The 22,044-nt window shown below is 43.2% G+C and overlaps 1 protein-coding gene across 2 annotated transcripts in view; it reads right to left on the bottom strand.

The window, feature by feature from the left end:
* septin9a (septin 9a) overlaps positions 1–22,044 on the bottom strand; it is a 133,587-nt gene that overhangs the window by 82,499 nt on the left and 29,044 nt on the right. Inside the window, exon 1 of one of the 2 annotated variants that reach the window (XM_072693337.1) lies at positions 8,084–8,163. The exons of the other annotated variant lie outside the window; for it this stretch is intronic. Coding sequence (XP_072549438.1) covers positions 8,084–8,138 — 55 coding nt within the window. The 5' untranslated portion in view covers positions 8,139–8,163. Of the gene's footprint in view, positions 1–8,083; positions 8,164–22,044 lie in introns of those variants that run through there. 2 annotated transcript variants of the gene reach the window in all.

A 22,044-nucleotide genomic window follows, 5' to 3' on the forward strand; every position in this document is an offset into this window, starting at 1 on the left:
AGATAAGATCTAATAAGCTTGAAAGAACAGCATTTACTGGTTGAGTAACTGCACATATGAAAAGTTTCCGAGCTGAAAAAGAAAAAATTGCCGCATCGCAGAAACACTTGCAGGCAGAGAAGCAGAATCTGCTTAAGCTCGACTAAACTGCTTTTAATTGGTGTTTAAATTCCCATTTCGGAGCAGTGAAAAAACACCAGTTTAGGGGCCCAGGCTAATAGGGTGCCCATGAAAGCAACTTTAATAAAACAGGATAACTTGCCTTTTTGGTTGCAGATGGGAAATTACCAATGAGAAAAATGTATATGACTCGTAAAACAGGGCAGTAGGTGGACTGCGATAATTAAGGCACTGAGAAAATGTGCTTGTTGACAGAAATGGAAGCACAGAGTTAATAAAGGGGCCAATGCTCTGTCCAGCATAGTTACTGCAGCTTTAGCATCGCTACTGCTCCGGCCACTGGCCTCGTCCAGTATCGCAATCACAGCAACGGTCCCCATGCCAGCCTCGCTACCATGCCATTATTCACAACCATGTTGATGAGCTAGTAAATACGTGGTCTACGTCTTCAGGCTCTGAGGGTAAGGCTTGAGTCCTTACCCTCAGGTAAGCAGGGTCACAGGTAATGGTACATGAAACATAAAAGAGGACATTTTATGCCACAGAACCTTTTTCACAATAAAGAACCAATATTTTGGTGAAATGCCATTGACCATCCAATGCAGCCAATGGCAGTCCGCCAAAATTAGGCTTGCCTATGTTTTTTACCCAAAGGTGAGGGTATAGAAGATGTTATTCATACCCAATCTAACATAATTCAGCAAGCCGCAAGCATTAGCAAGGCTCATTGCACCAGTTTGAAAACAGACGTTGGCTGGCTTCGCATGTGTCGGAGAAGGCTAGTGTCGGGAGCATTGCTAGTGCTAGAGGGGGCTATGAATGGGTGGGTTAACTGGCAGGAGCAAATTGGAAGGAAAAGGGGGGGGCATATGAAAGTTAGCATATGAAAGCGCTGCCATATGTGAGGCTAGTTGGGAGGCTAAGATGTATTTCTACATTTTTCCCATTTTCCGTTCTTCCATTTGTTTCATTATGAAAGAACATTTGGAACAACTGTAAAACTGATTATTACAAATATTTTAAATATCTATAAGTAGAGTCACACAGTGCAAAAAGATAAATCCTATACAGAAAAAAAGATGCATCAGGGTACATCGATAATCTAAATTGTGAGATGCCTAGAGATTCCCAGCCCTAGTGTGGCTGCTTGGGGAGTGTGTGATGCAGCAGCTTGGCAGCCTGAAGACATGGCCGCTTTCTCTCACAGCGCACACAGCTGCAGCATAAGGTAAACACACACACACACACACACACACACACTCACACACACCGCTGTGCTCACAGATTTTACGGGCTGCAAGCCCGTGAGGCTCTGGCCCCTTTGCGCAGTTCTGACGCACACGGCTGTATGTACACATTGTCGCTGTCACGCAAGAGTCTTGAGCTTAACCTGAGCGTAACCTTAAGCGTAACCTCCAGTGACAAGAGAGGCTCTGAAAGCCTCAGCAGCATACGGCAGAGGATCTCTGAAGAACTTTGCGGGGTCATCGCATAGGTGGGCTGATTCTTCCAATGCGTGACACTGATTGGCCTGCAGAGAGACGTGCATGTGATGTTGGGTGTGTTGTCAGTTCGGCGTGTCGCATTTCCTGGACAAACTGATTCATTTCATCACGACTTTCTTGCAACTATATTATGGTACTTATAATAGCAGCACCAATATCAGGCTCAGAACTCGAAACAGGTTCAAATTTGCCAAATGAACGTGAGTGCTCGTCAAGCAGTAATTATATTATAGCCGACAGATGAGAAAAAAAGATGACAAGCAATCCTGCAGGTCTTGGCAACTCTGTTTTATTATTTGTTTTTCTTCTTCTGTTGTCTGATGGGTGACAATAGCCTGCCTTAACTTCCTGGAATTGATCAAAAAAGTCCAAACCATCCAAAAAAAAAAAGTACATGTTTTCACACTGCAAACAAACCAGACGGACCATAGTTTAGTTGATCGATAGAGACCACATTTTGGTGTTTCAGTTCGGACCATGGTTTGCCGCACCTACTATTTTGGTCTGGACTAAACAAAGTAGGTATGAAAGCACCCTAAGATGATAGCACTATGGCCCGAGGATCACGAGTTTGAGTCCCGGTCACGCTGCTTCACCATCAGCAGCCGGAGCCTGAGAGAGCACAATTTTGAAATTTTACTTGCAAATCTCATTCAAATCCATGAAATTTCGCAAACATAGATTTATGGACAAACACCCATTGTAAAGTAAATTTCATATACTCCAGAAAACACTGCAGATTATTACAGAAATATTATTGAAATATATATAATGGTACTTCTAAAGCTGTTTTTGGAAAGGGAATTAGCATAAGGCATATTTTCAGACACGTGTTCATCAAAAATGTATTAAATCAAAGCATCTGAATTGTATCGAATCAAATGATGAGCTTTATGAATCGCTACACCCCTAATAAAAACAGATACCACAACAGGATTGGGCAATAGAGGGACTCTCTGCATGTTTAACTTGAAATTAAATTGAATATTCAAGTACTAATGACAGCCATCTACAAAAGGCAGGTAGGTCAAAAACAGGTATTTAATGTTTTTAGGGCCTGTCAATCACAAGCCCCTAGAATCGTCCTCACTTTTCACTCGCCTCCCCTCCATTACGCCGCCCCTGGTGGTAGCATCTGTGCATTATGCAGCTGACTTGCTGAGGAGGGGGTGGGCCGCTGTTCCCTGTCCAAAATGAGGGGAGCGAGGGGTCGTTAAAATGCGTGACAAACAGCAAGTGTGGTGTGAGCGTGAGATTAGAGTCTCCCGACCAGAGAGTAAAAGTTGGTCTCCCGGTCATGAAGCTCCTTGTACTCCCTTCTCTTACTGTCTGGTACAAAATAAATAGGAACCATCACATTATAACACCTCAGTCAATTACACTGCTGGATACTGTAAAGACAATAAGCTCACAGTACTCAGTAAAACACTGAGCGATTGGTTAGAGCCTTCTAAAATATCAGTACTGCAAAGGCCAGAATCGTGCTAAACAAAAAACACACAATGTGCATATCGTGCAGCACTACGGTTTACAGTATGTATAACTGCCCATGAGGATCGCTTTAGCTGAAGCGCTGTGTTTATTTGTGTACAACGCGAAACCTTTCCCAGCCTTGACCCGGTTCAATGCCAAGAACTCCCCCTAAGCTTCAAAGCTGCAGTATCAGCCTGTGTGGGTAAGCCAAGATAGCAGAAAATCACTGCAGTAATAGCAAAGACATGAAAACAATGAGTCTGATAGGCCCTATCAGCAGCTTTTCTTTCTCATGTCCTCAGCTGGCTTTCTCGCCCGGCAATCGCTTTTTCCACTCTCGCTCTTTCACGTTTTCAAATGATGTTCATTACACACACTCTTCGGCGCTCATTCGTCTTGTGCCGGATTTGATTATTTTACTTCAGGCTCATTTACAACTTCTGCAGTTGTAATGTTCCAAAAATCAATAATAAAAGAAATAATATTCTAAAAACGTGTGACATTCTGAAAACTATCTAAGTAACTCTCCCAAAATTAAAATAAATTTTAATATAATAAACTAAAGTTTATTATAATAAACTACAGTACCTAATAAAAACATTGATATAACTGATCCATGATCACACTGATACATAATATTTAATGAATGTGTCAAGAAACATTTCCCAAACTTTATTTGAATATAGAACTGAATATTTTCTGAATTTACACCTATAATAAAAAAGTTGAAATGGTGAAATTGCACTACTACAAATATGTGATGTACAATAAAACACCCATTTCAACTGTAATAAATGAATACACTTAAAAATAATAATAAATGAAAGAAAGATCCAGAAAATCCATGCGTTGTGGCATGGGCTGTATTATGTGGGGGAAGGTGTTTATTGTAGAGGTTAACTGGTTCCACTGTGGCGCGTCGATTGCTCTGCAGCATGTATGTCCAAAATTTTCTAGCAAACAATTGCTGCCTAACTGTGATAGATCTCATCATTTTTATCTTGTTAAAACCGCCAGGTGTACAGTTATGCACCCACATTCCAAATCCTACACCAGGGCTTACTGCTCCAGCAGAAGGAAAGTAATTCACGGCTGCGTCTGGAAGGAAGCTTCAGAGTTTCAGTGGTTCACACGTCCAGAACTGAAGAAAAACAAAGAGCGGTAGCAGAATGCACACAAAAGGAATGCGTCGCGTGAACCTTCGACAGGGAAACAGTGGCTGGCAAAAAGTACGCAGTGAACTGATAGCATTGATAAGACTGAGGACAGCTTGAGAGAATTAGTGGGGTTTTCGGGAGAGACAGCCTGAGTGATTTTGTGCAGACTGTTTCCGCTGGCAGCCTCGGCTGGAGGGATTAGCCTTCCTGTCTGTCTGCAGGTGAAAGCAGTCGATGGAAGCGGCGCTAACAGGCGGCAGTGTGCACATTTTTGAGCACATTTGACTACTCCGTCTGGCCCAGGTGTGGGCAATTCCGGTCCTGGAGGGTGGGATACCTGTGCAGTTTCGTACTTTGCCTGGTTAAGCACACCTGAATCAACTCACCTGGTGACTGGCAGGTTTAGGAGGTCTGTTAGAGAAGGGAAATTTGCAAACTGTGCTGGACCTCAGCCCACATTTCCCACACTTGGTCTAGCTGATGGGTCCATCCACTTTATGCAATGTAGCTCCTATCACTATTCTTACTAGCTGGTACGGTATTCTTGGGGTTGAAGGCCTCATCTTTACTCCTCCAAACATACTGCTGCATTGTGCGGCCCTGCTTTGGACAGTCTGAGCTAGATCATCTGTTTGTTTTTCTAAGCTAGCCAAAGAGAGTAAGTAACAAAAAAACTTCTCAAAGTATATATTTGTCTTTACAGTGTGGTCAGTCCAGCGTAAAAGCTCCACAAATAGCCATGTTGGATGGCGCCCTTCCACTCACCATGAAGGCTCAAGTTGTACAACATGAAAGTGCCTAAATGGCTTCGTAATGAGGGTGTTTCTTTAAACAGGAATGAAGACCCAACAGCTATCACGCTTGTCCGACTCGTTAGCCATGTAGCGAGACCTAGGCTGAAATGACTGTCATGTGTCCTTGCGTTTCCCAAAAGAAGCCAATTAAGGCTGTCCAGGGCGACCAAGCCTGCGACCAGGCCTGCAATCCTGAGGGACAGATTTAGCTTCCGAAAAAATAACCTGGGGAGCCTGGAAGTGTTTTTGATTATAACCCACAGAGCACAGCAAAAACGCTGTTCCGTCTATCCGCCATCACTGAGCCACAGAGCCAGTGTTATGCTGTGTGAGAAATGTGTGTGAAGGGGATCACACATTCTGGGGCCTCAGCACTTCCTGTGCATTTTCTCCTTTAAAAGCGACAGCACCTAGGCCCCTGTCCACACGCATCCGAATAATATCAAAATCTGAGACTTTTAAAAGCCTCCGCTTTTGAACATATTTCCGTCCACACAGAGAGGGAAATGCTGGCATTAGGGGTGGGCCGATGGCACCTCATAAAGAGGGACATCGAAACACCACAATGAAGAGGTAATAAAACACAGAGGTTTAATCCCAAAAGACACACTACTCCGTATATAGCGTACCATGCAAGTCATGGAATGATGGAGTGTAAATCTAAATAGAGGATTATATATTTGCATTTACATTTATTTATATGTGGAAATCTGAAATCTAGTGCTATCTGTGTGCAGCACTACATGTGTAGTTCACTCTATAGGGAGTAAGGAGTAGAGCTGGGCAATATGACAATGTTTTATCGTATTGGGATCAGTTTTGTTTGCGTGATTCTCAATAAGCTTTTCTAAGCATATCAGGGATTTTGTTAGTGCTTCAACTGCAAACTGTCGTTATTTTGTATCATGATAAATATGTTGTATCATGGAAATGTGTCTAAATTTATAGTATTTTTATTTAGTATATTTTTTTTATTGCCCAGCCCTAGTAAGAAGGTATTTGAGATTCGTCCAGAATCATGCAGGTATTGTTACATCAGCGTTTTCATGGAGATTTCATTTCAGCATTTCAAAACTCTTTTTTTCATCAAAAAGAGTGTTTTTGAGAGGCCAAAGCACTCGAAACAGACATTTTTAAAATATCCATTTACAATCGTGGCTTTACCCTCAATCAGATAGCTAATGACATTAGCAGGAATAATCTGCACGACCTGGTAGAAACTCCTGGAAAAAATGAAAATGGTAAAAAAACGGTTTTGGAAATATGGGAATATTATTGAGGTGCTGGAAAAGGTGAGCTATTGAGCTACTGAGATTGTGTATCTTAGTTAATGATACCCTGTTTATACGATGTTTGTAATGTTGCGTGATCATGTGGGTAGATCTGTTATACCGGCATTATGACTTTTACGCTGTTGTCGTGTGAACGGGTCGCTGATTCGAATCCCGATCATGCTGCAAGCCATCGGCAGCCGAGGCCCAGAGAGAGCACAATTAGTCTTGCCCTCTCCAGGGTGGGTAGATGGTACTCTCCACCCACATTGCTTCTTTATTATGTATGTATGGTTGGAGCTGACAGAAAGGCTACAGGAACTCAGATAATCACTCTGATCAGTTGTGGAGAGTAGAAAAGCATCTCAGAATGCATACCAGGTCCAACCCTGAGGCAGATGGGCTACAACTTCTGTCAGCCAGGAACAGAAAGCTGAGGCTGCAGTGGGCTCAGGCTCAGGCTCAGGCTCACCAAAACTGGACAGTTGATGCCTTGTAGAAACGTAGGCTGGTCTGATGAATCTGGATTTCTGCTGAGGAACACGGAGGGTAGGGCACCTTGGAGCCAGCCTGTCTTGCGTTAACAGTCCAGGCTGGTGGAGGAGGTGCTGGGGCACACTCTGGGCCTGTTAATACCTGTAATTTTTCTTTTGGGGTCCCTCTGTCTCTCTCTCTGTCTCTCTTTTTGTCTCTCTCAGAAAGGCTCTGGAGTAAATGTGCAATCCTTGGACCACTGATGTGAAGAATTAGTGCCAAGATTAACCATCATATTAGCCATAAACACACACACACACACATACACATGCTTGTGTCACAGCATATACCCTCATTGACCTGTACTGAACAAGCTAAGTGATGACATACGAAAAGTACAGAGTGTGTGTGTGTGTGTGTGTGTGTGTGTGTGTGTGTGTGTGGTTGTGTCCATATGTCAGCTGTGAGGTGTGTGTGTGTGTGTGTGTGTGTGTGTGTGAGTGTGTGTCTTTCAGGAGCTCATCTAGTAGAAGTGCTGAAAGAGGAGAGGTGAGAAGAAAGAGGGATGACAGCAAATCAGAGAGAGAGAAAGAAAGAGAGAGAGAGAGAGTGAGAGAGATAGAGAGAGAGAGAGAGAGAGAGAGAGAGAGAGAGAAAGATAGAGAGAGAGAAAGATAGAGAGAGAGGGGGGGGGGGCAGAGATGTACCTCCTGCAGTCTGGGAGGAAAGGTCTCTGGTTTGTAAAAGTATTCCCAGTTTTTTCCCCTGTGAGGAGCAGTGCTGTCACACACACACACACACACACACACACACACACACTCACACATTCACACAAATGACTAACCCACATGACTTGCATGACACAAACACTCAGCAGGGTAATCGAGCCAGAGCAGACAAGGAGATGGACAGAAAGACAGAAACACTTTTAGATTAGAATTGTTCAGTTATTGATTATTAATGATTCAGTACTGAATTATCAATACACTGATTCACCCCCATAATACACATTAAAACATTAATAACCAATCAAATGCACGTTTACACACATCCTGGACAACAGCCAGACAGTTCCAGACAATGAAATTGGCTAATCAACTCAGCAAGGCTAATGTTGCTAACTTTGAATGAAAGTGAATGTCCACCAATTAGCATTAAGCAAGTACGGGCTCGCTAATTGGTGGCTACTTTGTGGTGATCCGCGTATAGCTGTGTTAGCATGTGTAGCCGAGCTGCTCCTCTGAAGCTAAGCTCTCCAGATGCTGGAAGAGAAGAAGAAGAAGACTGACCTTCAAAGTCTGAGATAATTCCCTCCAAGTGCGCGTTTACGCTGGAATCAGACATTTTCTGGGAGAGTGTAAAGCTCCGTAATCCACTTTCCCAGCAAGGCAAACTCTCTCTCTCTCTCTCGCGCTCTCTCTCTCTCACACACACACCCTCCAGACTCCAGCCCCCAAACAAATCCCAAATTAGGAGGCGACAGAGGGGAAAAAAAGCTGAGGCTAGCGATCAGCGCTGGACGCAGATCCGAGACCACCGCTCTCTTCTTAAAGCACTGAACTTCTCCTCCACTTCCTCCCTCCAGCACTCCAGCAGAACCAGAGAGGACAAACCCCCCCCACCCCCACACACACACTCTCTCTCTCTCCCACACACACTCTCTCTATCCACGCACACCACACACTCTATATTCCTCTCTGAGCACTCCCTCAATCTCTAGCTCTCTCTACCTCTCTCTCTCTCTACACTCTGTCTCTATCACTATATATCTCTCTACCCTCTCTCTCTCTCTAGACATTAGCTTTCTCTCTATTACTCTCTCTCTCAACATCCTCTCTACACCTTTTGTCTCTCTCCACACTGACTCTATCTCTACACTTTCACACTACCTCTTAACACTCTCTTTACTCTCTACCTCTCTCTCCACTTCTCTATCTCTCTCTACCTCTCTCTCCACTTCTCTATCTCTCTCTACCTTTCTCCACTTCTTTATCTCTCTCTACCTCTCTCTCCACTTCTCTATCTCTCTCTACCTCTCTCTCTACCTCTCTCTCTCTGTGTCTCTCTCTCCACATTCTCTCTCTACACTTTCTCTTTCTCTCCATGCTTACTCTCTATCACTCTCTCTATCTCTCTCTCCACATTCTCTACACTTTCTCTACCTCTATCACTCTCTACACATTCTCTCTCTCTCTCTCTCTCTCTCTCTCTCTCTCTCTATCACTCTCTCTACACTTTCTCTATCTCTCTCTATCAATCTCTCTTCATTCTCTCTCTCTACACATTCTCTACCTCTATCACTCTCTACACTTTCTCTATCTCACTCTATCACTCTCTCTACATTCTCTCTCTCACTAGACTCACTACATTCTCTCAACACACTCTCTCTACAATCCTTAACTTTCCTCTACACTCTTTTCTCCCTTTCTCTTCCTATCCACACACACATCCACACACACACACACACACACACACACACACACACACACACACACACACACTCTTTATCATACTCTCTCCACACACCTCATCTCTCTCTCTCTCTCTCTCTCTCTCTCTCTCTCTCTCTCTCTCTCCACAATCATTTCCTTCCAACTTTCTCTCTACCCCCCCCCCCCCCCCTTTATATGTATTCAAAATGGATTCTTCTGGTGTAAACTTTATTTCTTCACACTCTGGATGGAGTTCATTAACCCACATGCCTGTGTGTGCATGAGAGAGAGACTAAGAAAGAGAAAGAGAGAGAGAGAGGTTAAATATGTGTAAGGCAGTTCACAGCTGCACATATTCCAGAAGCAGTGCGGAGGAAGCCGGATCTGCTCTTGGTTTTTGTCGAAGCAGAAGCAGCTTCCCCATGGCTTCCTGAATTTCTGCATATCTACTGCCTCGGGCCAGCGGCTCCTGAAAGAGGAGCCCGACTCACAGGCCACCGTAAATCAGCTCTCACGTCATAAATCAGCTCTGAATCAGTGACAGCATCTCCTGTCTGCTGCCAGCTCATCTCCACCCTGAAGTCCCAAACAGATCCTAAACCCGTACACAATAAACTGTCTGAGAGTGAGAGTCATGACTGCAGTAGAAACCACTTCAGTAGAACCTCAAACTTCAGCTCAAACCTCTGCTCAAGTACTGAGGATCCTACAGAACGGCTGAGGCCTGCAGGGCCTGAGGACACAAGAGACACGTTGGTTGGCTGAGGAAGGATGACCCACCCTGCAGTCATGATCCACCACCTTGTACACCACATCTCATACTGCTACAGGCTTTTCGTCTGGATCGGCAAACCATGCATGTGAAAGACTGCATTTCTAATAGTGCCTTTTCTAAAACCCTATTTAGCATGGCAGTGTATAGTTTGGGACGCTGCTATGATGTGAAATGATGAAGATGACAGTGGAGCTTAAAGCAGCGAAAAAGCCAACAGGAACTAGGGCTGTCACTAATGGATATTTTTCTGTCGATTAATCTAGCAACTGTTTTATTGATTAGTTGATTATTGATATGTAATATTACATATTAGAGTGTAAAACTGTAGGTGTAAACTGCGCCAAATTGCTTATCGGTCTAAAGCTCCACCTACTATAGCCCCAGGGATCACCATAGGAGTTAGAACTATCAGCAGCCGGAGTCTGAGAGAGCACAACTGTCCGTGCTCTCTCCGGGTGGGTAGACTCCTAAACTTTTGTTGGCCGGCACAGACATCTGTTGGAGGTGTGGTGGAACTGGTGACCTGCTGCTTTCCTTTGCTTGGGAGGGGGGGGGGGGGGGGAGACTATGAACGGGTGGGGTAACTGACAAATTAATTTACTGAAAAAATAAATAAACAATTGCTGCAACAGTCTCACGTTCACACTTAAGCCCCTTTCTGTTTAATTACCGTTAAATTGCTGTGTAAAAGTGTGTGAAGTGTGCAAAAGGAGCTCTTATATCTGTATATCTTCAAAGCCAGAAGCTCTGCCTTGTGATACTTTTGATATTATGTGTAACACTGCTCCATTTTTTTTTTACTGTAGGTTTGAATGGAGCTGAGCAATGACTGGAGCCAAAAACAACTGACCTGCAGCAATGGCTTTTTGTTATTTAAACTTATTTAAGCAATCTATAGATCTAAAAAGCTAAACTCATTCAAAATATATTATAATAATAATCCAAATGATTCGTTTGCTTAAAAAAAGACTGATGTAGATGCAATTTCAGCATCGACTTTGTCTATTGCAATCGACTAATCGTGGCAGCCCTGACTGGAACTGAAGAAGATGCTAAACCGATTACTTCAGTTCACCTCCAGCTAAAACATCCGAGGTAGATCATAAGCGTGAAGCAATGCAGCATCACTGAGGGAAGCTGGTATAGACCATTCATACCATTTCAGGATGAATTTAGCTTTCTCAGTAAACAGCTTAGGACTGACTAATCAACTCAACTATTTCAACACATGATTTAACCGGTATTTGTCATAGTGAGGTTTTAACCCTGTAATGGCTCAGTGTCCTAGCACTGTAAAAGGGGACACCTTATGGAAAACTCACTGTCTTGGTGCTTGTGTCCATATATTTGGGAATATTGCAAAGAAACGTTGTTATAAAAACAGCGGGGGAATGTAGCTATTCTCCCACACCACAGACACAGCATCCTCCTTTTAGCTGTGAATTGGCCAGCCTGAATACCCCTTATTCTTCCACATGTGTCGGCTGGGAATGCCCAAAAACTACAGCATCTGCGTTCAGTCTGTCTTCTGGATTTCACAGTAATATGCAAAGACAAGCCTGTCTAATACATACTAAGGCCTTTTCACATGTAAAACCTGGTACGTTAACGTTATTGGTCACATGCAGCCATTAAACAATGTGTTTTACAAGGACACACACGTTCACTTTTTCCATGAAAGGCCTGGTAAACAGGATGTTTACAGCAAGAACAGTCTCTTTCAGCTCTGAGTCACGTACAAAACACACTTCTGCTTGTATGAAAACTGAAATCCTGACTGTAAAGGCCAAAGAGTGTCAAAAGTTCCCGTCGTGTAGATGGACTGCTACAGCAGGGGTTCCAAGTGACTCAGTGGTCCAGTGCGCTATCACTATGGCCTGGGGGTCTCAAGTCATGCTGCTTTGCCATCAGAGGCCGGAGTCTGAGAGAGCACAATTGGCCAAGCTCTTTCCGGGTAGGTAGATGGCGCTCTCTCCCTTTATCAGTCTTAAGTGATGTTGGTCAGCACAGGCGTCTGTTAGCTGGTGTGGTGGAGCTGGGGACCCGGTGCTTTCCTTAAAGATCAAAAAGGTTCATTTTGTGCTGTGTTTAAACCTGACCACTGGATAGCAGCGTTGCATTCTGAGTTCAGATCCTGCTGCTCTGACTGTTTATTTTACTCAGATTTTGTGCAGATGATGGTGTGGTTTTATACTATGACAGTTTTCCTGAAATTCAATCCACACAATCAATCTAGGTTAAGTAATACATATTGTATGGCCAGGTTCTTGCTATAACACAGCCTCAGTATTAGTATTGGTAAGTAAGTAAGAGTAAGTAAGAGTTATTAATTAAGCTTCTTTACCAAAGCTGCCACAGATCTACAACATAGGTCTACTTGAAGCCCCATGCGTCCATGCGTCCCCTTGAAAACCAAAACGTTGCCACCTTTAAAAACGCACGCCTAAAGCACTACACATTTACCTCGAACTGTATGTGTCTTGTTTAAAAGCAGTGTAGCAGCAGCCAGCCTGAATATGTGCAAAACTAAAGGAGCATGGAACATGCCCCAGATTGGCTACGTTCAGTAGGTGTGTGCTTTCTCATTGCCCTACATGGACATGCTCTGCTGTCAATAAAGGGCTTTGCTGTTTGGAAACATTGAGGGATGATGCATTACAGGCCTACATAAACAGGAAAAAACCCTGGTCCTTGTGTGAGTAATCACATCGTGGATTTCACTGCTCTTCTGGCAAACATCAGGTCTTCCCCACCCTTCTCTTACTCATAAACACACACACACACACAAAACAGAAAGCAGCAAGTAATAAAGTAATGAAAGAAATTACAAAATGCACCCATTAAGACATGGCAGGGGGTGTACGATAGGATGCAGTAACGCCTGGAGAGGGCAGCAGCGAGCAATGTGTTTAATTGAGCTAACGCAGTTAAAGCCAATGTTTTTGGGAAGCTGCCAGGGAATGGCAGAGAAGCAAGCAAAATCTTAAGAGGACTCAAGGTGCTATTGAGAGTAAACATCCAGGAACATCACTAATGACCCCTAATGGGGTGGGGCAGTGGTGGCTCAGCGGTTAGAGCGCTGGGCTATTGATAACAGGGTTGTGGGTTCAATTCCTGGGCTTGGCAAGCTGCCACTGTTGGGCCATTGAGCAAGGCCCTTTACCCTCTCTGCTCCCCGGGCGCTGGAGTTGGCTGCCCACCGCTCTGGATGTGTGTACTCACTGCCCCTAGTTTGTGTGTGTGTGTGTGTGTGTGTGTGTGTGTGTGTGTGTGTGTGTGTGTGTGTGTGTGTGTGTGTGTGTGTGTGTGTGTTCCCTACCACAGATGGGTTAAATGCAGAGGACGTTTTGCTGTACAGTGTACACTAACAGTGTAAATTCTGGCTCTGTCTGTCAGTGACCTGACCATTGCTCTTGCTACCAGGGTAAGCTATCCCTTCGCTTGAAAGACAACATCAGAATACTCTCTACTGCCGAACCCGAAGGACCTCAGGTAGGGTATTTCTCCATTTAAACTAAGATAATTAGAAGATAAAAAAGATAATTGCTAAAATGCATTAAACCAATCTAACAGAGCTGATCTGTGTTTTGCGTTTGGGCTTATGGTCATCCCTGTATAACTGTCATAATGTGAAAATCTGCAGCAGGAATCTGGCCTAAAGCAGGTGGAGGCACTCTTTCAGTGTCTGTGTTTCAGCTGTCATGACTCTCCTGGGGAAGAAGACAATAGCAGTGTGTGTGTGCGTGTATGTGTGTGGGCACAGGCTGTCCAGCTGTCCACAGCAGCACACAGAGTCAACGACAAGTGCCGGGCGAGGCCTTGTTCAATGTAATGGATCTACGGCTGCAACACTTTTGTGTATAGTTGAGGGTCTGTCCACGTGTTTCCTGTATTTAACATATTGTGAAAGGGAAGTGCAACTCGTGTTCAGAGACACCCCTATAGGAAAAGCTTTTTTGGACATGCTGAGACATTCGGAACCGTCACTGAAAGCGAAGGAAGCATGTGGACCAAGGTGCTAGAGTAGTATTCTCTGGTGCCGGAGCGAGTGCTTTAGCTTAGTCGTTGCTGTTCTTTTGCTCGTGGTTAAATGTGGTCTGCACTGTTTGCTATCTTTTTTGTGTGGGGAGCGGTGTTTGCTAGCTCTGCTGTGTTCTTATACTCACTGTACTGGACTGAGTGATGGACTCCCGAGAGAGGTCTCTAGTTAGTGGGGAAAAAAAACAAAAAAAAAAACAGTGCAGTGCAGTACAAGATTGGCTTTCATGGGTTTCTGCCAGTGTGTCCATCTAGCGGCTGAACAAGGAAATGCAGAAAGAGCCTCGCACAGAGCTGCTGTGATCCTTACCTCAAGAATATGATCTGAGCGGCTCTTGGCATTGGCTAATTAGAGAAATATCAGCTGACCACATATTCTGGCCAAGAATTGCCCGGTATTGCATATATACATATGCTGATCGATTAGTAAATGAGCCTTTAGGAGTTAGGGTTAGGGTCAAAGATTAGGGGTAAGGGTTAGGGATATGATTAGGGTTAGGGTGTAAGAATACATCTGTTTGTGCATTAGCTGAGAAGCTGCGAGACACTACACACACATGCTCACGTAATAAACACTACAATGGGGTGATGTCATTCTGACACGGTGGTAATGAGAGATGTGTGTAGGACGCTGCTCTCAGTACTGCTGCTCATTATCTGAGTGTTTCTAATGATGGTCTCTAACTCCTCTAAGCTTGCATTCCCAGCTGAGCCAAATTAAACACTCCCATCCTGAGTGTGTGTGAGTGCATAGGTGTGTGTGCCCCACTGCACCAATCATCGACACACTCATACATACACACATCTGCACTGTAACCTACAGGTCTGTGGTCAAGGTAAAAAGCGCACACTGAGACCTTTAAAAAGGTCTGTGTTGGAGTGTGTGCGTATGTGTGTGTGTGTGTGTGTGTGTGAGAGAGAGAGAGCGAAAGAGTGGAGCTGGTGGCTGAGGAGATGTCAGCACTGAATTGAACTGCCACATGGAGCTACACACACACACACACACACACACACACACTCATACACACAAACATTCACCCCTATCATGAATTGCTCTCCAGGTGCTCTGTACTCCAGGCCTGGTGTGTTTGTATGCCTGTATTACAAGGCCGTGTTTGCATGGCAACAGCAAAATATCACACAGCACAGTGCTCACCTGGCTGAAGAGGAAGAGCAGCAGACAGCTGGACTCAACACACACACACACACACACACACACGCTAAGCACAATTCGGCTCAATGGTGCCTCAGTGGTTAGAGCACTGAGTGGTTAATGGTAACAGAGTTGAGGGTTCATTACTCAGGTTTGCTGAGCTGCCATTAGTGGGCCTTTGAGCAAGGCTCTGCTGCCCTGTGAACGTGTGCTCACTGTGTGTATGTGTGTGTTATTTAAACGGCAGACATTTAGTTTGGTTAGATGGGTTGAAGTGAGTGGTGAAGATCACCAGTGTGAGATCCAAGGAGCTCTTTGAGGCCTTAAGAAAGAAGGACTGCCAACATGGCCAGGTCAGACTGTCCTAGCAAGTTCCCATGTTGGACTTTCCAAGCAGGAGGTGAAGCCTTGTTCACACCTGACCGCTTTTTCATGTGACAAGTATCTGGTCTGTATCCTGATGAGATTTTAGCAAGAACATGCATTTACACTCAGTAGTCAAATGCGTCTCTGGGTCATACTGAACTTGCTATGTGGGACGGAATATGCAAATTCACTTGTTGTGCTATTGTTGTGTTATTGCTGCTGTTTCGGTTGTACTGGGAGGGGTTTTGAGTGTTAAGTGTGTCGTGGAATGACGGCTGCGCTTATGCAGCTATACCTGGGGTCTCAGACCATCTTCTGATGGGATTTGTATCTGATGTAAATGAGTCTTGGGTGTGTTTTCACTTGCGTTTTTATTAGGTGACTCTGCCTTTTCTAGATATAATCCTGGATTATACTTAACACTTCTGGAGTGATCTGGCGGGGGAGGAGGTGGCAGTATTATCAAAAGTTGTGCTAATTATTGTAGATATTGCCCAGGCCTGGCATATAGTTACTTTCCCCACCAAATTAGATTTATATTAATATTGTACAGGATGGATGTGATTTGGATGATGGACCCAAGGTCACATTTCCTTATATAGCTCCAGGAAGGCTAGAACTGCGTTGAGTATGTATATCGTCATCGGCCCACAGTTCCCATATGGATGCACCCCTGCTGTTATCCTTTTTAAAACTGAATTAATGAAAGTATATATTACTATATTTTACTTTAAAGTATAATTAGCGTGATCTATTAAATATCTAGAAAATCTACAATACAGCTCTATTTGAAGCCTTTCTGTCTTGTTGGCCTTCAGTTCACCACATTGTAAATCGGCCCACCGAGCTTTGGCAAATCTCTTTTTGCTGGGGGAAGTTTGACTTTTAAAACATTGAATAATGTTATCATGTTTTTGTTTACTGTAAGTATGCCCATTTTTAACAGATTTTATTAATTTTATGAAATGTATGTATTTGGTTTTTATATATTTATTGGATAAGCTCTCCTCAGCAAGCCACGTAAAACAAAAAAGCCAGGCAGCTGGAGGAAGCTGAGTGGACTAACATTTCCCCAATAAAACCTGGAACGCCTGAATGCTGGAAAAATAATCCGGGTTGAGAAAGAGAGAGAGAGAGAGAGAGAGTGAGAGAGAGAGAGAGAGAGACAGTCAGAGAGACAGAGGAACACTAAATGGTTCAAGTTTTCTATAAAAATAAAAATGTGTTTTCTGTGTTTGAAAACATTAGCAGAACAACAGTGAACGATGAACACATCTGTGGCACCTTTCAGATTTCAAAGAAAGGAAATAAGCTGCAGTGTCAGTCTTAGACACAGTTGTGGAGAACAGCACTGCCCCCTTGTGGTCAAACTGAGCAGCAATTTAGACAGAAAATACTGTAGCACCAGACAGTCTTAATCCTCCTGTTATGTTGAGCTGTAAAGACCAATGATTTTCTTCCTGGGTCAAATTGATGTTTAACCACCCGGATGTAGAATATCTTTGCCTTTAGCTCAATCAATATTTAATTTCATCAAAGTAAACATGGGTTTCTTATGATAATTCGCTCATTTTTTCTAACAAGAAAAACCAAGCAAGCTAATTTTGCCAGATCGCCATTGGCTGTATAGAATGCTCAATTGGAGATGCTAACAGCATGGTAGGGATTATGGGCGAGGCCACTGAAACGCTCTGTTTTACCAGCGGGAGAACCGCACGCCTTTCTCTGTTTTTAAACCAGCACTGAAGAGCCCATTCAGAACTGAATGGAGGCTAACGCTAATGCTAACACACACACACACGCTATAGAAACCCCAATCACAGCATATTCACCCACTATAAACCAGTTATTTCACACCAATAGACCAACAACAACAGATATCAGTCCAGAGTATGTAACACTACACACTCCAGACTGCAGGAGCTGATTGGTCAGGGAGGAGCTGGGAGCTGATTGGTCAGGGAGGAGAGTCAGATTGAATGATAAGATATTAAACACTATTAAACAGTAATTTTTAAGAAACGTCTCAACTAATCTTAATCAATTAGTCCAGAATGTCTTGTTATAGAAACTGATTCTAAAAATAAAGGAATTTTACTAAACAGATTTATCAGCAGCTCATCTGATCTAAACTGTGTGGCTGGATTATTTATACTCACACAAAGATCGGATATCAGCTGATACTCAGCATTAGGAGACCCGCATCGGGTTGGGGGGGTAGTAACCTGATCGGGACATCCCTAGTGATTGACTGAGCGGCCTGTATATGTACCTGCTGAAGGTTGAAATTCTGCAATTAACGAAGCAAGCTTTTCTCGCAGGGCACACCTTCAAACTGCCACTGAAACCCTGGGTCACAGAAGCCCGGTAGCATGTGTGCTGCAGGCCACATGAGTCGGGTCTTCTGGACGGCAATTGAGATAAAAAGCTTCTGATATTTATGTGACGCTATAAATCAGAACAGAAACAGATGCAGCATGAAAGCAACGAGACGCCAGTGACGGCACAAAGCTGTCCTGAAATCTAGAGAGATATGGGGTCGTCTGTCCCTGCTGACTAATTGTAGTCCTATGTGATTTCTTTCATTTAGGCCAGATTTGTTTTGATAAAAATATGATTTAGATCGTCTTGAACTGATTTCATTTCTATGGGTTCCAAAAACACATGCCTATTCATATGAAATGCGCTTCAATGGTTCTGGCTAGGTTTAGCTTAAGGCAATTTGATTGTGACAACCAACCCCATGCTCTTTGACAACGGGGGCTGCTATCGGGTTGGTTCTCACAAATGCAAAGCTGTTTTCTCATCAAACCAGTTAAATAACTTCACAACGCTCCGTTCATTTTGTGCAGGGCACCCTGATGTGGTGTTTTTTTCTGGGTTTGGCTGATATTGATTATATGAGAGTAAAAGTCAGAGTGAAATGTATGACAACCAGCTCCCCTGTATTGAGGAGCTCTTTTCATGGGAAAGCAGTTCACCTCATGTTTTTGAAATAATGAGTTTGATGTGGAAAGTGGAAACAGTGATGAAAGCTGTAAAACAGGCCATTCTGAGTTCACTGCTTTTGTGATGAACAAATGTGGAGTTACAGCAGTTTAGCTCCGCCTATTCACGCTGAAGTGTTTTAGTGTTTCGGAATGAGCCACAATACAGGGCAACCAATCAGAACAGAGTTAGTGAATAAAAATGATGTAAGAAGTTGAAAATGGAAATGGTTATTGTGTAAAAATTCATTCAAATGTATGAAATCTGCAAAAAGTGCAACATGGTATTAAAGTTCTATTCATAAACTCACTGTAGTCTTACTGCAGTATTTTTACACAGCCATCTTTACAGCCAATCAAAATCAAAATGTTAATAAGCTAATGCATTTCTATTACCGATCCCCATCTGGTTGTGTGTCAAAGTGAGCCAAAAATCTTAGAATCATTAGATCTATCTCAATCTACATCTGCCTTTAAACTGATCATTTGGGCCTCGTTAGACATACAATACTGAACTCTGCCTTAATGCGCTCTGAAATCCATCTCAAGAAAGTCAAGTTCATCAAGAAAGTCATGAGCCATGTGTACATGCCCCAAGACATTTCGGCTTCTCATCCAGGTGGTATTTTTTTACGCAGTGGTGTTGAGTTTGCTAACGGCAGTTGCAAATAAGGGAAATAAGTGGTAGTGCCGGATTTCAACACAGGGAAAATGTGTTACCCCGATACTATTTGCTCTTAACGTCGCAGCTTTAAGAAACTGCCCCTGTGTGTCCTACATCACTTCAACACTAACATCTGAACTACCTTAATGAAGTCCTGGGTTTGACCACAGCAAAACGTGGACAGTGTGCCTTGGCTGCAGGGAAGTAGGGAACGCACAGTGAGGATGCATTATTAACCACATGGTATGAAAGAAAATAACTCTGTCAGTTTTTGACCTAATCACTATGTAAAGAACTGCCAGATTTCTAGATTCATTTAGGATGAAAAGTGGAGATACAAGGTTTTTGTGTGACAATTTTCAGATGCTACCAACTGATGATCACTTACGTGCCACAATGAACAAAGCAAAGTTACCCAACATGCAAATTACCCACATGAAACCCACTCAAGCTACAATTTAACCAAATTTAATTGATATTAAGATTTTATTGATTGAACACAGCCAGGCCTGATTGCAGCCAGCCCAGCTGAATGCAAACCTCACTCATACTGAAGTTTATCATCAGAGTGAGGTAACGGCTATAAAGTTTTAAACAAGCACATTAGCCTGATCAAAAGAAATGGTGAGGAAAAGGCTGTTTAAAAAACTGAAAGAATCTGAAAACAGTGACAAAATAATTTCTTAGGGTTTAGATCATCACTGAACCGCAGTGAGAGCCACTGTGTACAAACTGAGAACCCCAGGAACATCAGTGAATCTTCCCAGGAGTGGCTGGCCTTCCAAAGTACTCCCAAGGGTGCAGTGGCAACTCATCCTGGAAATTGCCAAAGGTTCTAGGAAAACATTCAGAGAACCGCAGGTTTCTCTAGGCGACCTCTCAGGCTAAGTTTAAGTTCTATGAGATTAAGTTCTATGTCTTATCCGTGCTGACTTAGCCGATGGAAGATTGACTTCTTATCTTATCAGTGTCAAAGACCCCGCTCATACCTGCTCACTTCAGGTGACTAGTACCTGGATTGTGTCCTGATAAGATTTTAGCCACATGAGTTTACTTGGTAGTCGAATTTGTCTCTGCAAATGTGCTCATTAAGCGGCAACCAGTTGTTTATCTGTTGTATAGTTGTTTGACATCTTCCATGACTCTCATTCTCATAGCCACAGATGACATGCTCAGCGGCAGGAGGTACAGAAGCTTGAAGACCAGAACCAGTTGGTTCAAAGAGAGCTTCTACCCTCAAGCAATTAGGCTGCTGAATGAACTATAGAGCGGCGTACCGGTCCACAGTCCACAAGCTATCATCACACCTCCACCCCATACAAACACACTCAGAACCCTGCACTTACTACTGGAACCCCTATGCTCAGTCACAGTGCACCCACAAAGACAACTCCCCACCCACACTACACCTGAACACCCATCCAGTGCCTTTTGTAAATAATCTAAACATTTGGATTATATCAAATCAGTACATTTAATGTAAAATAGTGTATTCATAATGTGTGTATATGTATAGTATACGTTAATGTGCAAATATTCAGTACTTCTATTTTTTATTTTTTTTTTAATTAAGGCGCGTCTGATCCAGATATTCAGGTACTCCTGCTACTTGCATCTAGTGACCAGATGTCAACTGGCTCTAAGGCTACGTTCACAGAGCAGGTAAAGTGGCCTGAATCCAGTTTCCTCACTAAATCCAATATCTTAGACTTATCTTATAAATGTGACCTAAATCCGACACCTATCTGAACACTTCAATGCTTCACCTGACCCATTTGTGGGTCTCCTCAGCGGGCATTCATGATGACTGACGTAAAAGTTCTCGCATTGTGGCATATCGGATATATATGTGTCGGACATATGGTTGTCGTCCAGTGAAAAACATGCATCTCCAGCATGGTAAAAAATGTTCCTAACTCTAAATGGAAGTCAATGCAAAAGCAGTGTTTATTCCAAGTAATTTCAAGCTTTTCTATTGGTCCATTCGTCCAGAATTATTCACACATTGTGCAGAAGCAGCTGCAGAGTTCAAACTATGGTGAAAACTTTTTGGACAGCAGCAATGTGATCAGACTGGGGCCACTTTTACCTGCTGTGTGAGTGCAGTGATTCAGAACACTGGAACACAGATGTCTTAAGTAGTCTGTCTGTTTGTCCATCTGCCTGTTTGTCTGTGAGCCGAAGCTAAAATGTGATCAGTTTCATGCAGCAAGTGATTAAAAACAGAAAAGCCAATCCACATCTGAACGACTAAAAAAGAAACATGTTTTGTTGTAGTTAAAAGTCCTGACTTGAACCCAACAGAGATGCTGCGTCAGGAAAAGCTGTTCATGCTCAAAATCCTGCCAATATATCTGAATGACAGCAATTCTTAAGTGGGATCAAACTGCTCTACAGCAGCCGAGAGGCTTGAGAGTATGGCTGCTAAAGTATATCGTCGCTGTCCAATGAAAACCATGTATCTCTAAATTGGTGAATTTACAGGAGATGGCAAAAATGTTCTTTACTTTGAATGGAAGTCAATGTAAAATATGTAAAGAGTTTATTCCATATAATTTAGCACATTTCTAGTGGTCCATTCATCCAGAATTATTAGAAGCCTCTATAGGGTTCAAAACATGGAGAAAACTAAAAACGGACCAAAATGGAGATACAGGTTTTTCATTGGACAGCAGCGATACGCAACAAGTGATTCATTTTAAGGGGTGCAATTTCTTCTTCACAGGTGATTTGCATGTTGGATAATAAATGTATTTTGTGCTTTAAAGGGTAGTTTGTTCACCAATCAAAATCATTCCCCATGGTAATCGACTGGGTCAAAAACAAGGCTGAAGT

This window comes from Salminus brasiliensis, chromosome 12 (assembly GCF_030463535.1).
Source record: "Salminus brasiliensis chromosome 12, fSalBra1.hap2, whole genome shotgun sequence".
Taxonomy (NCBI): Eukaryota; Metazoa; Chordata; class Actinopteri; order Characiformes; family Bryconidae; genus Salminus; species Salminus brasiliensis.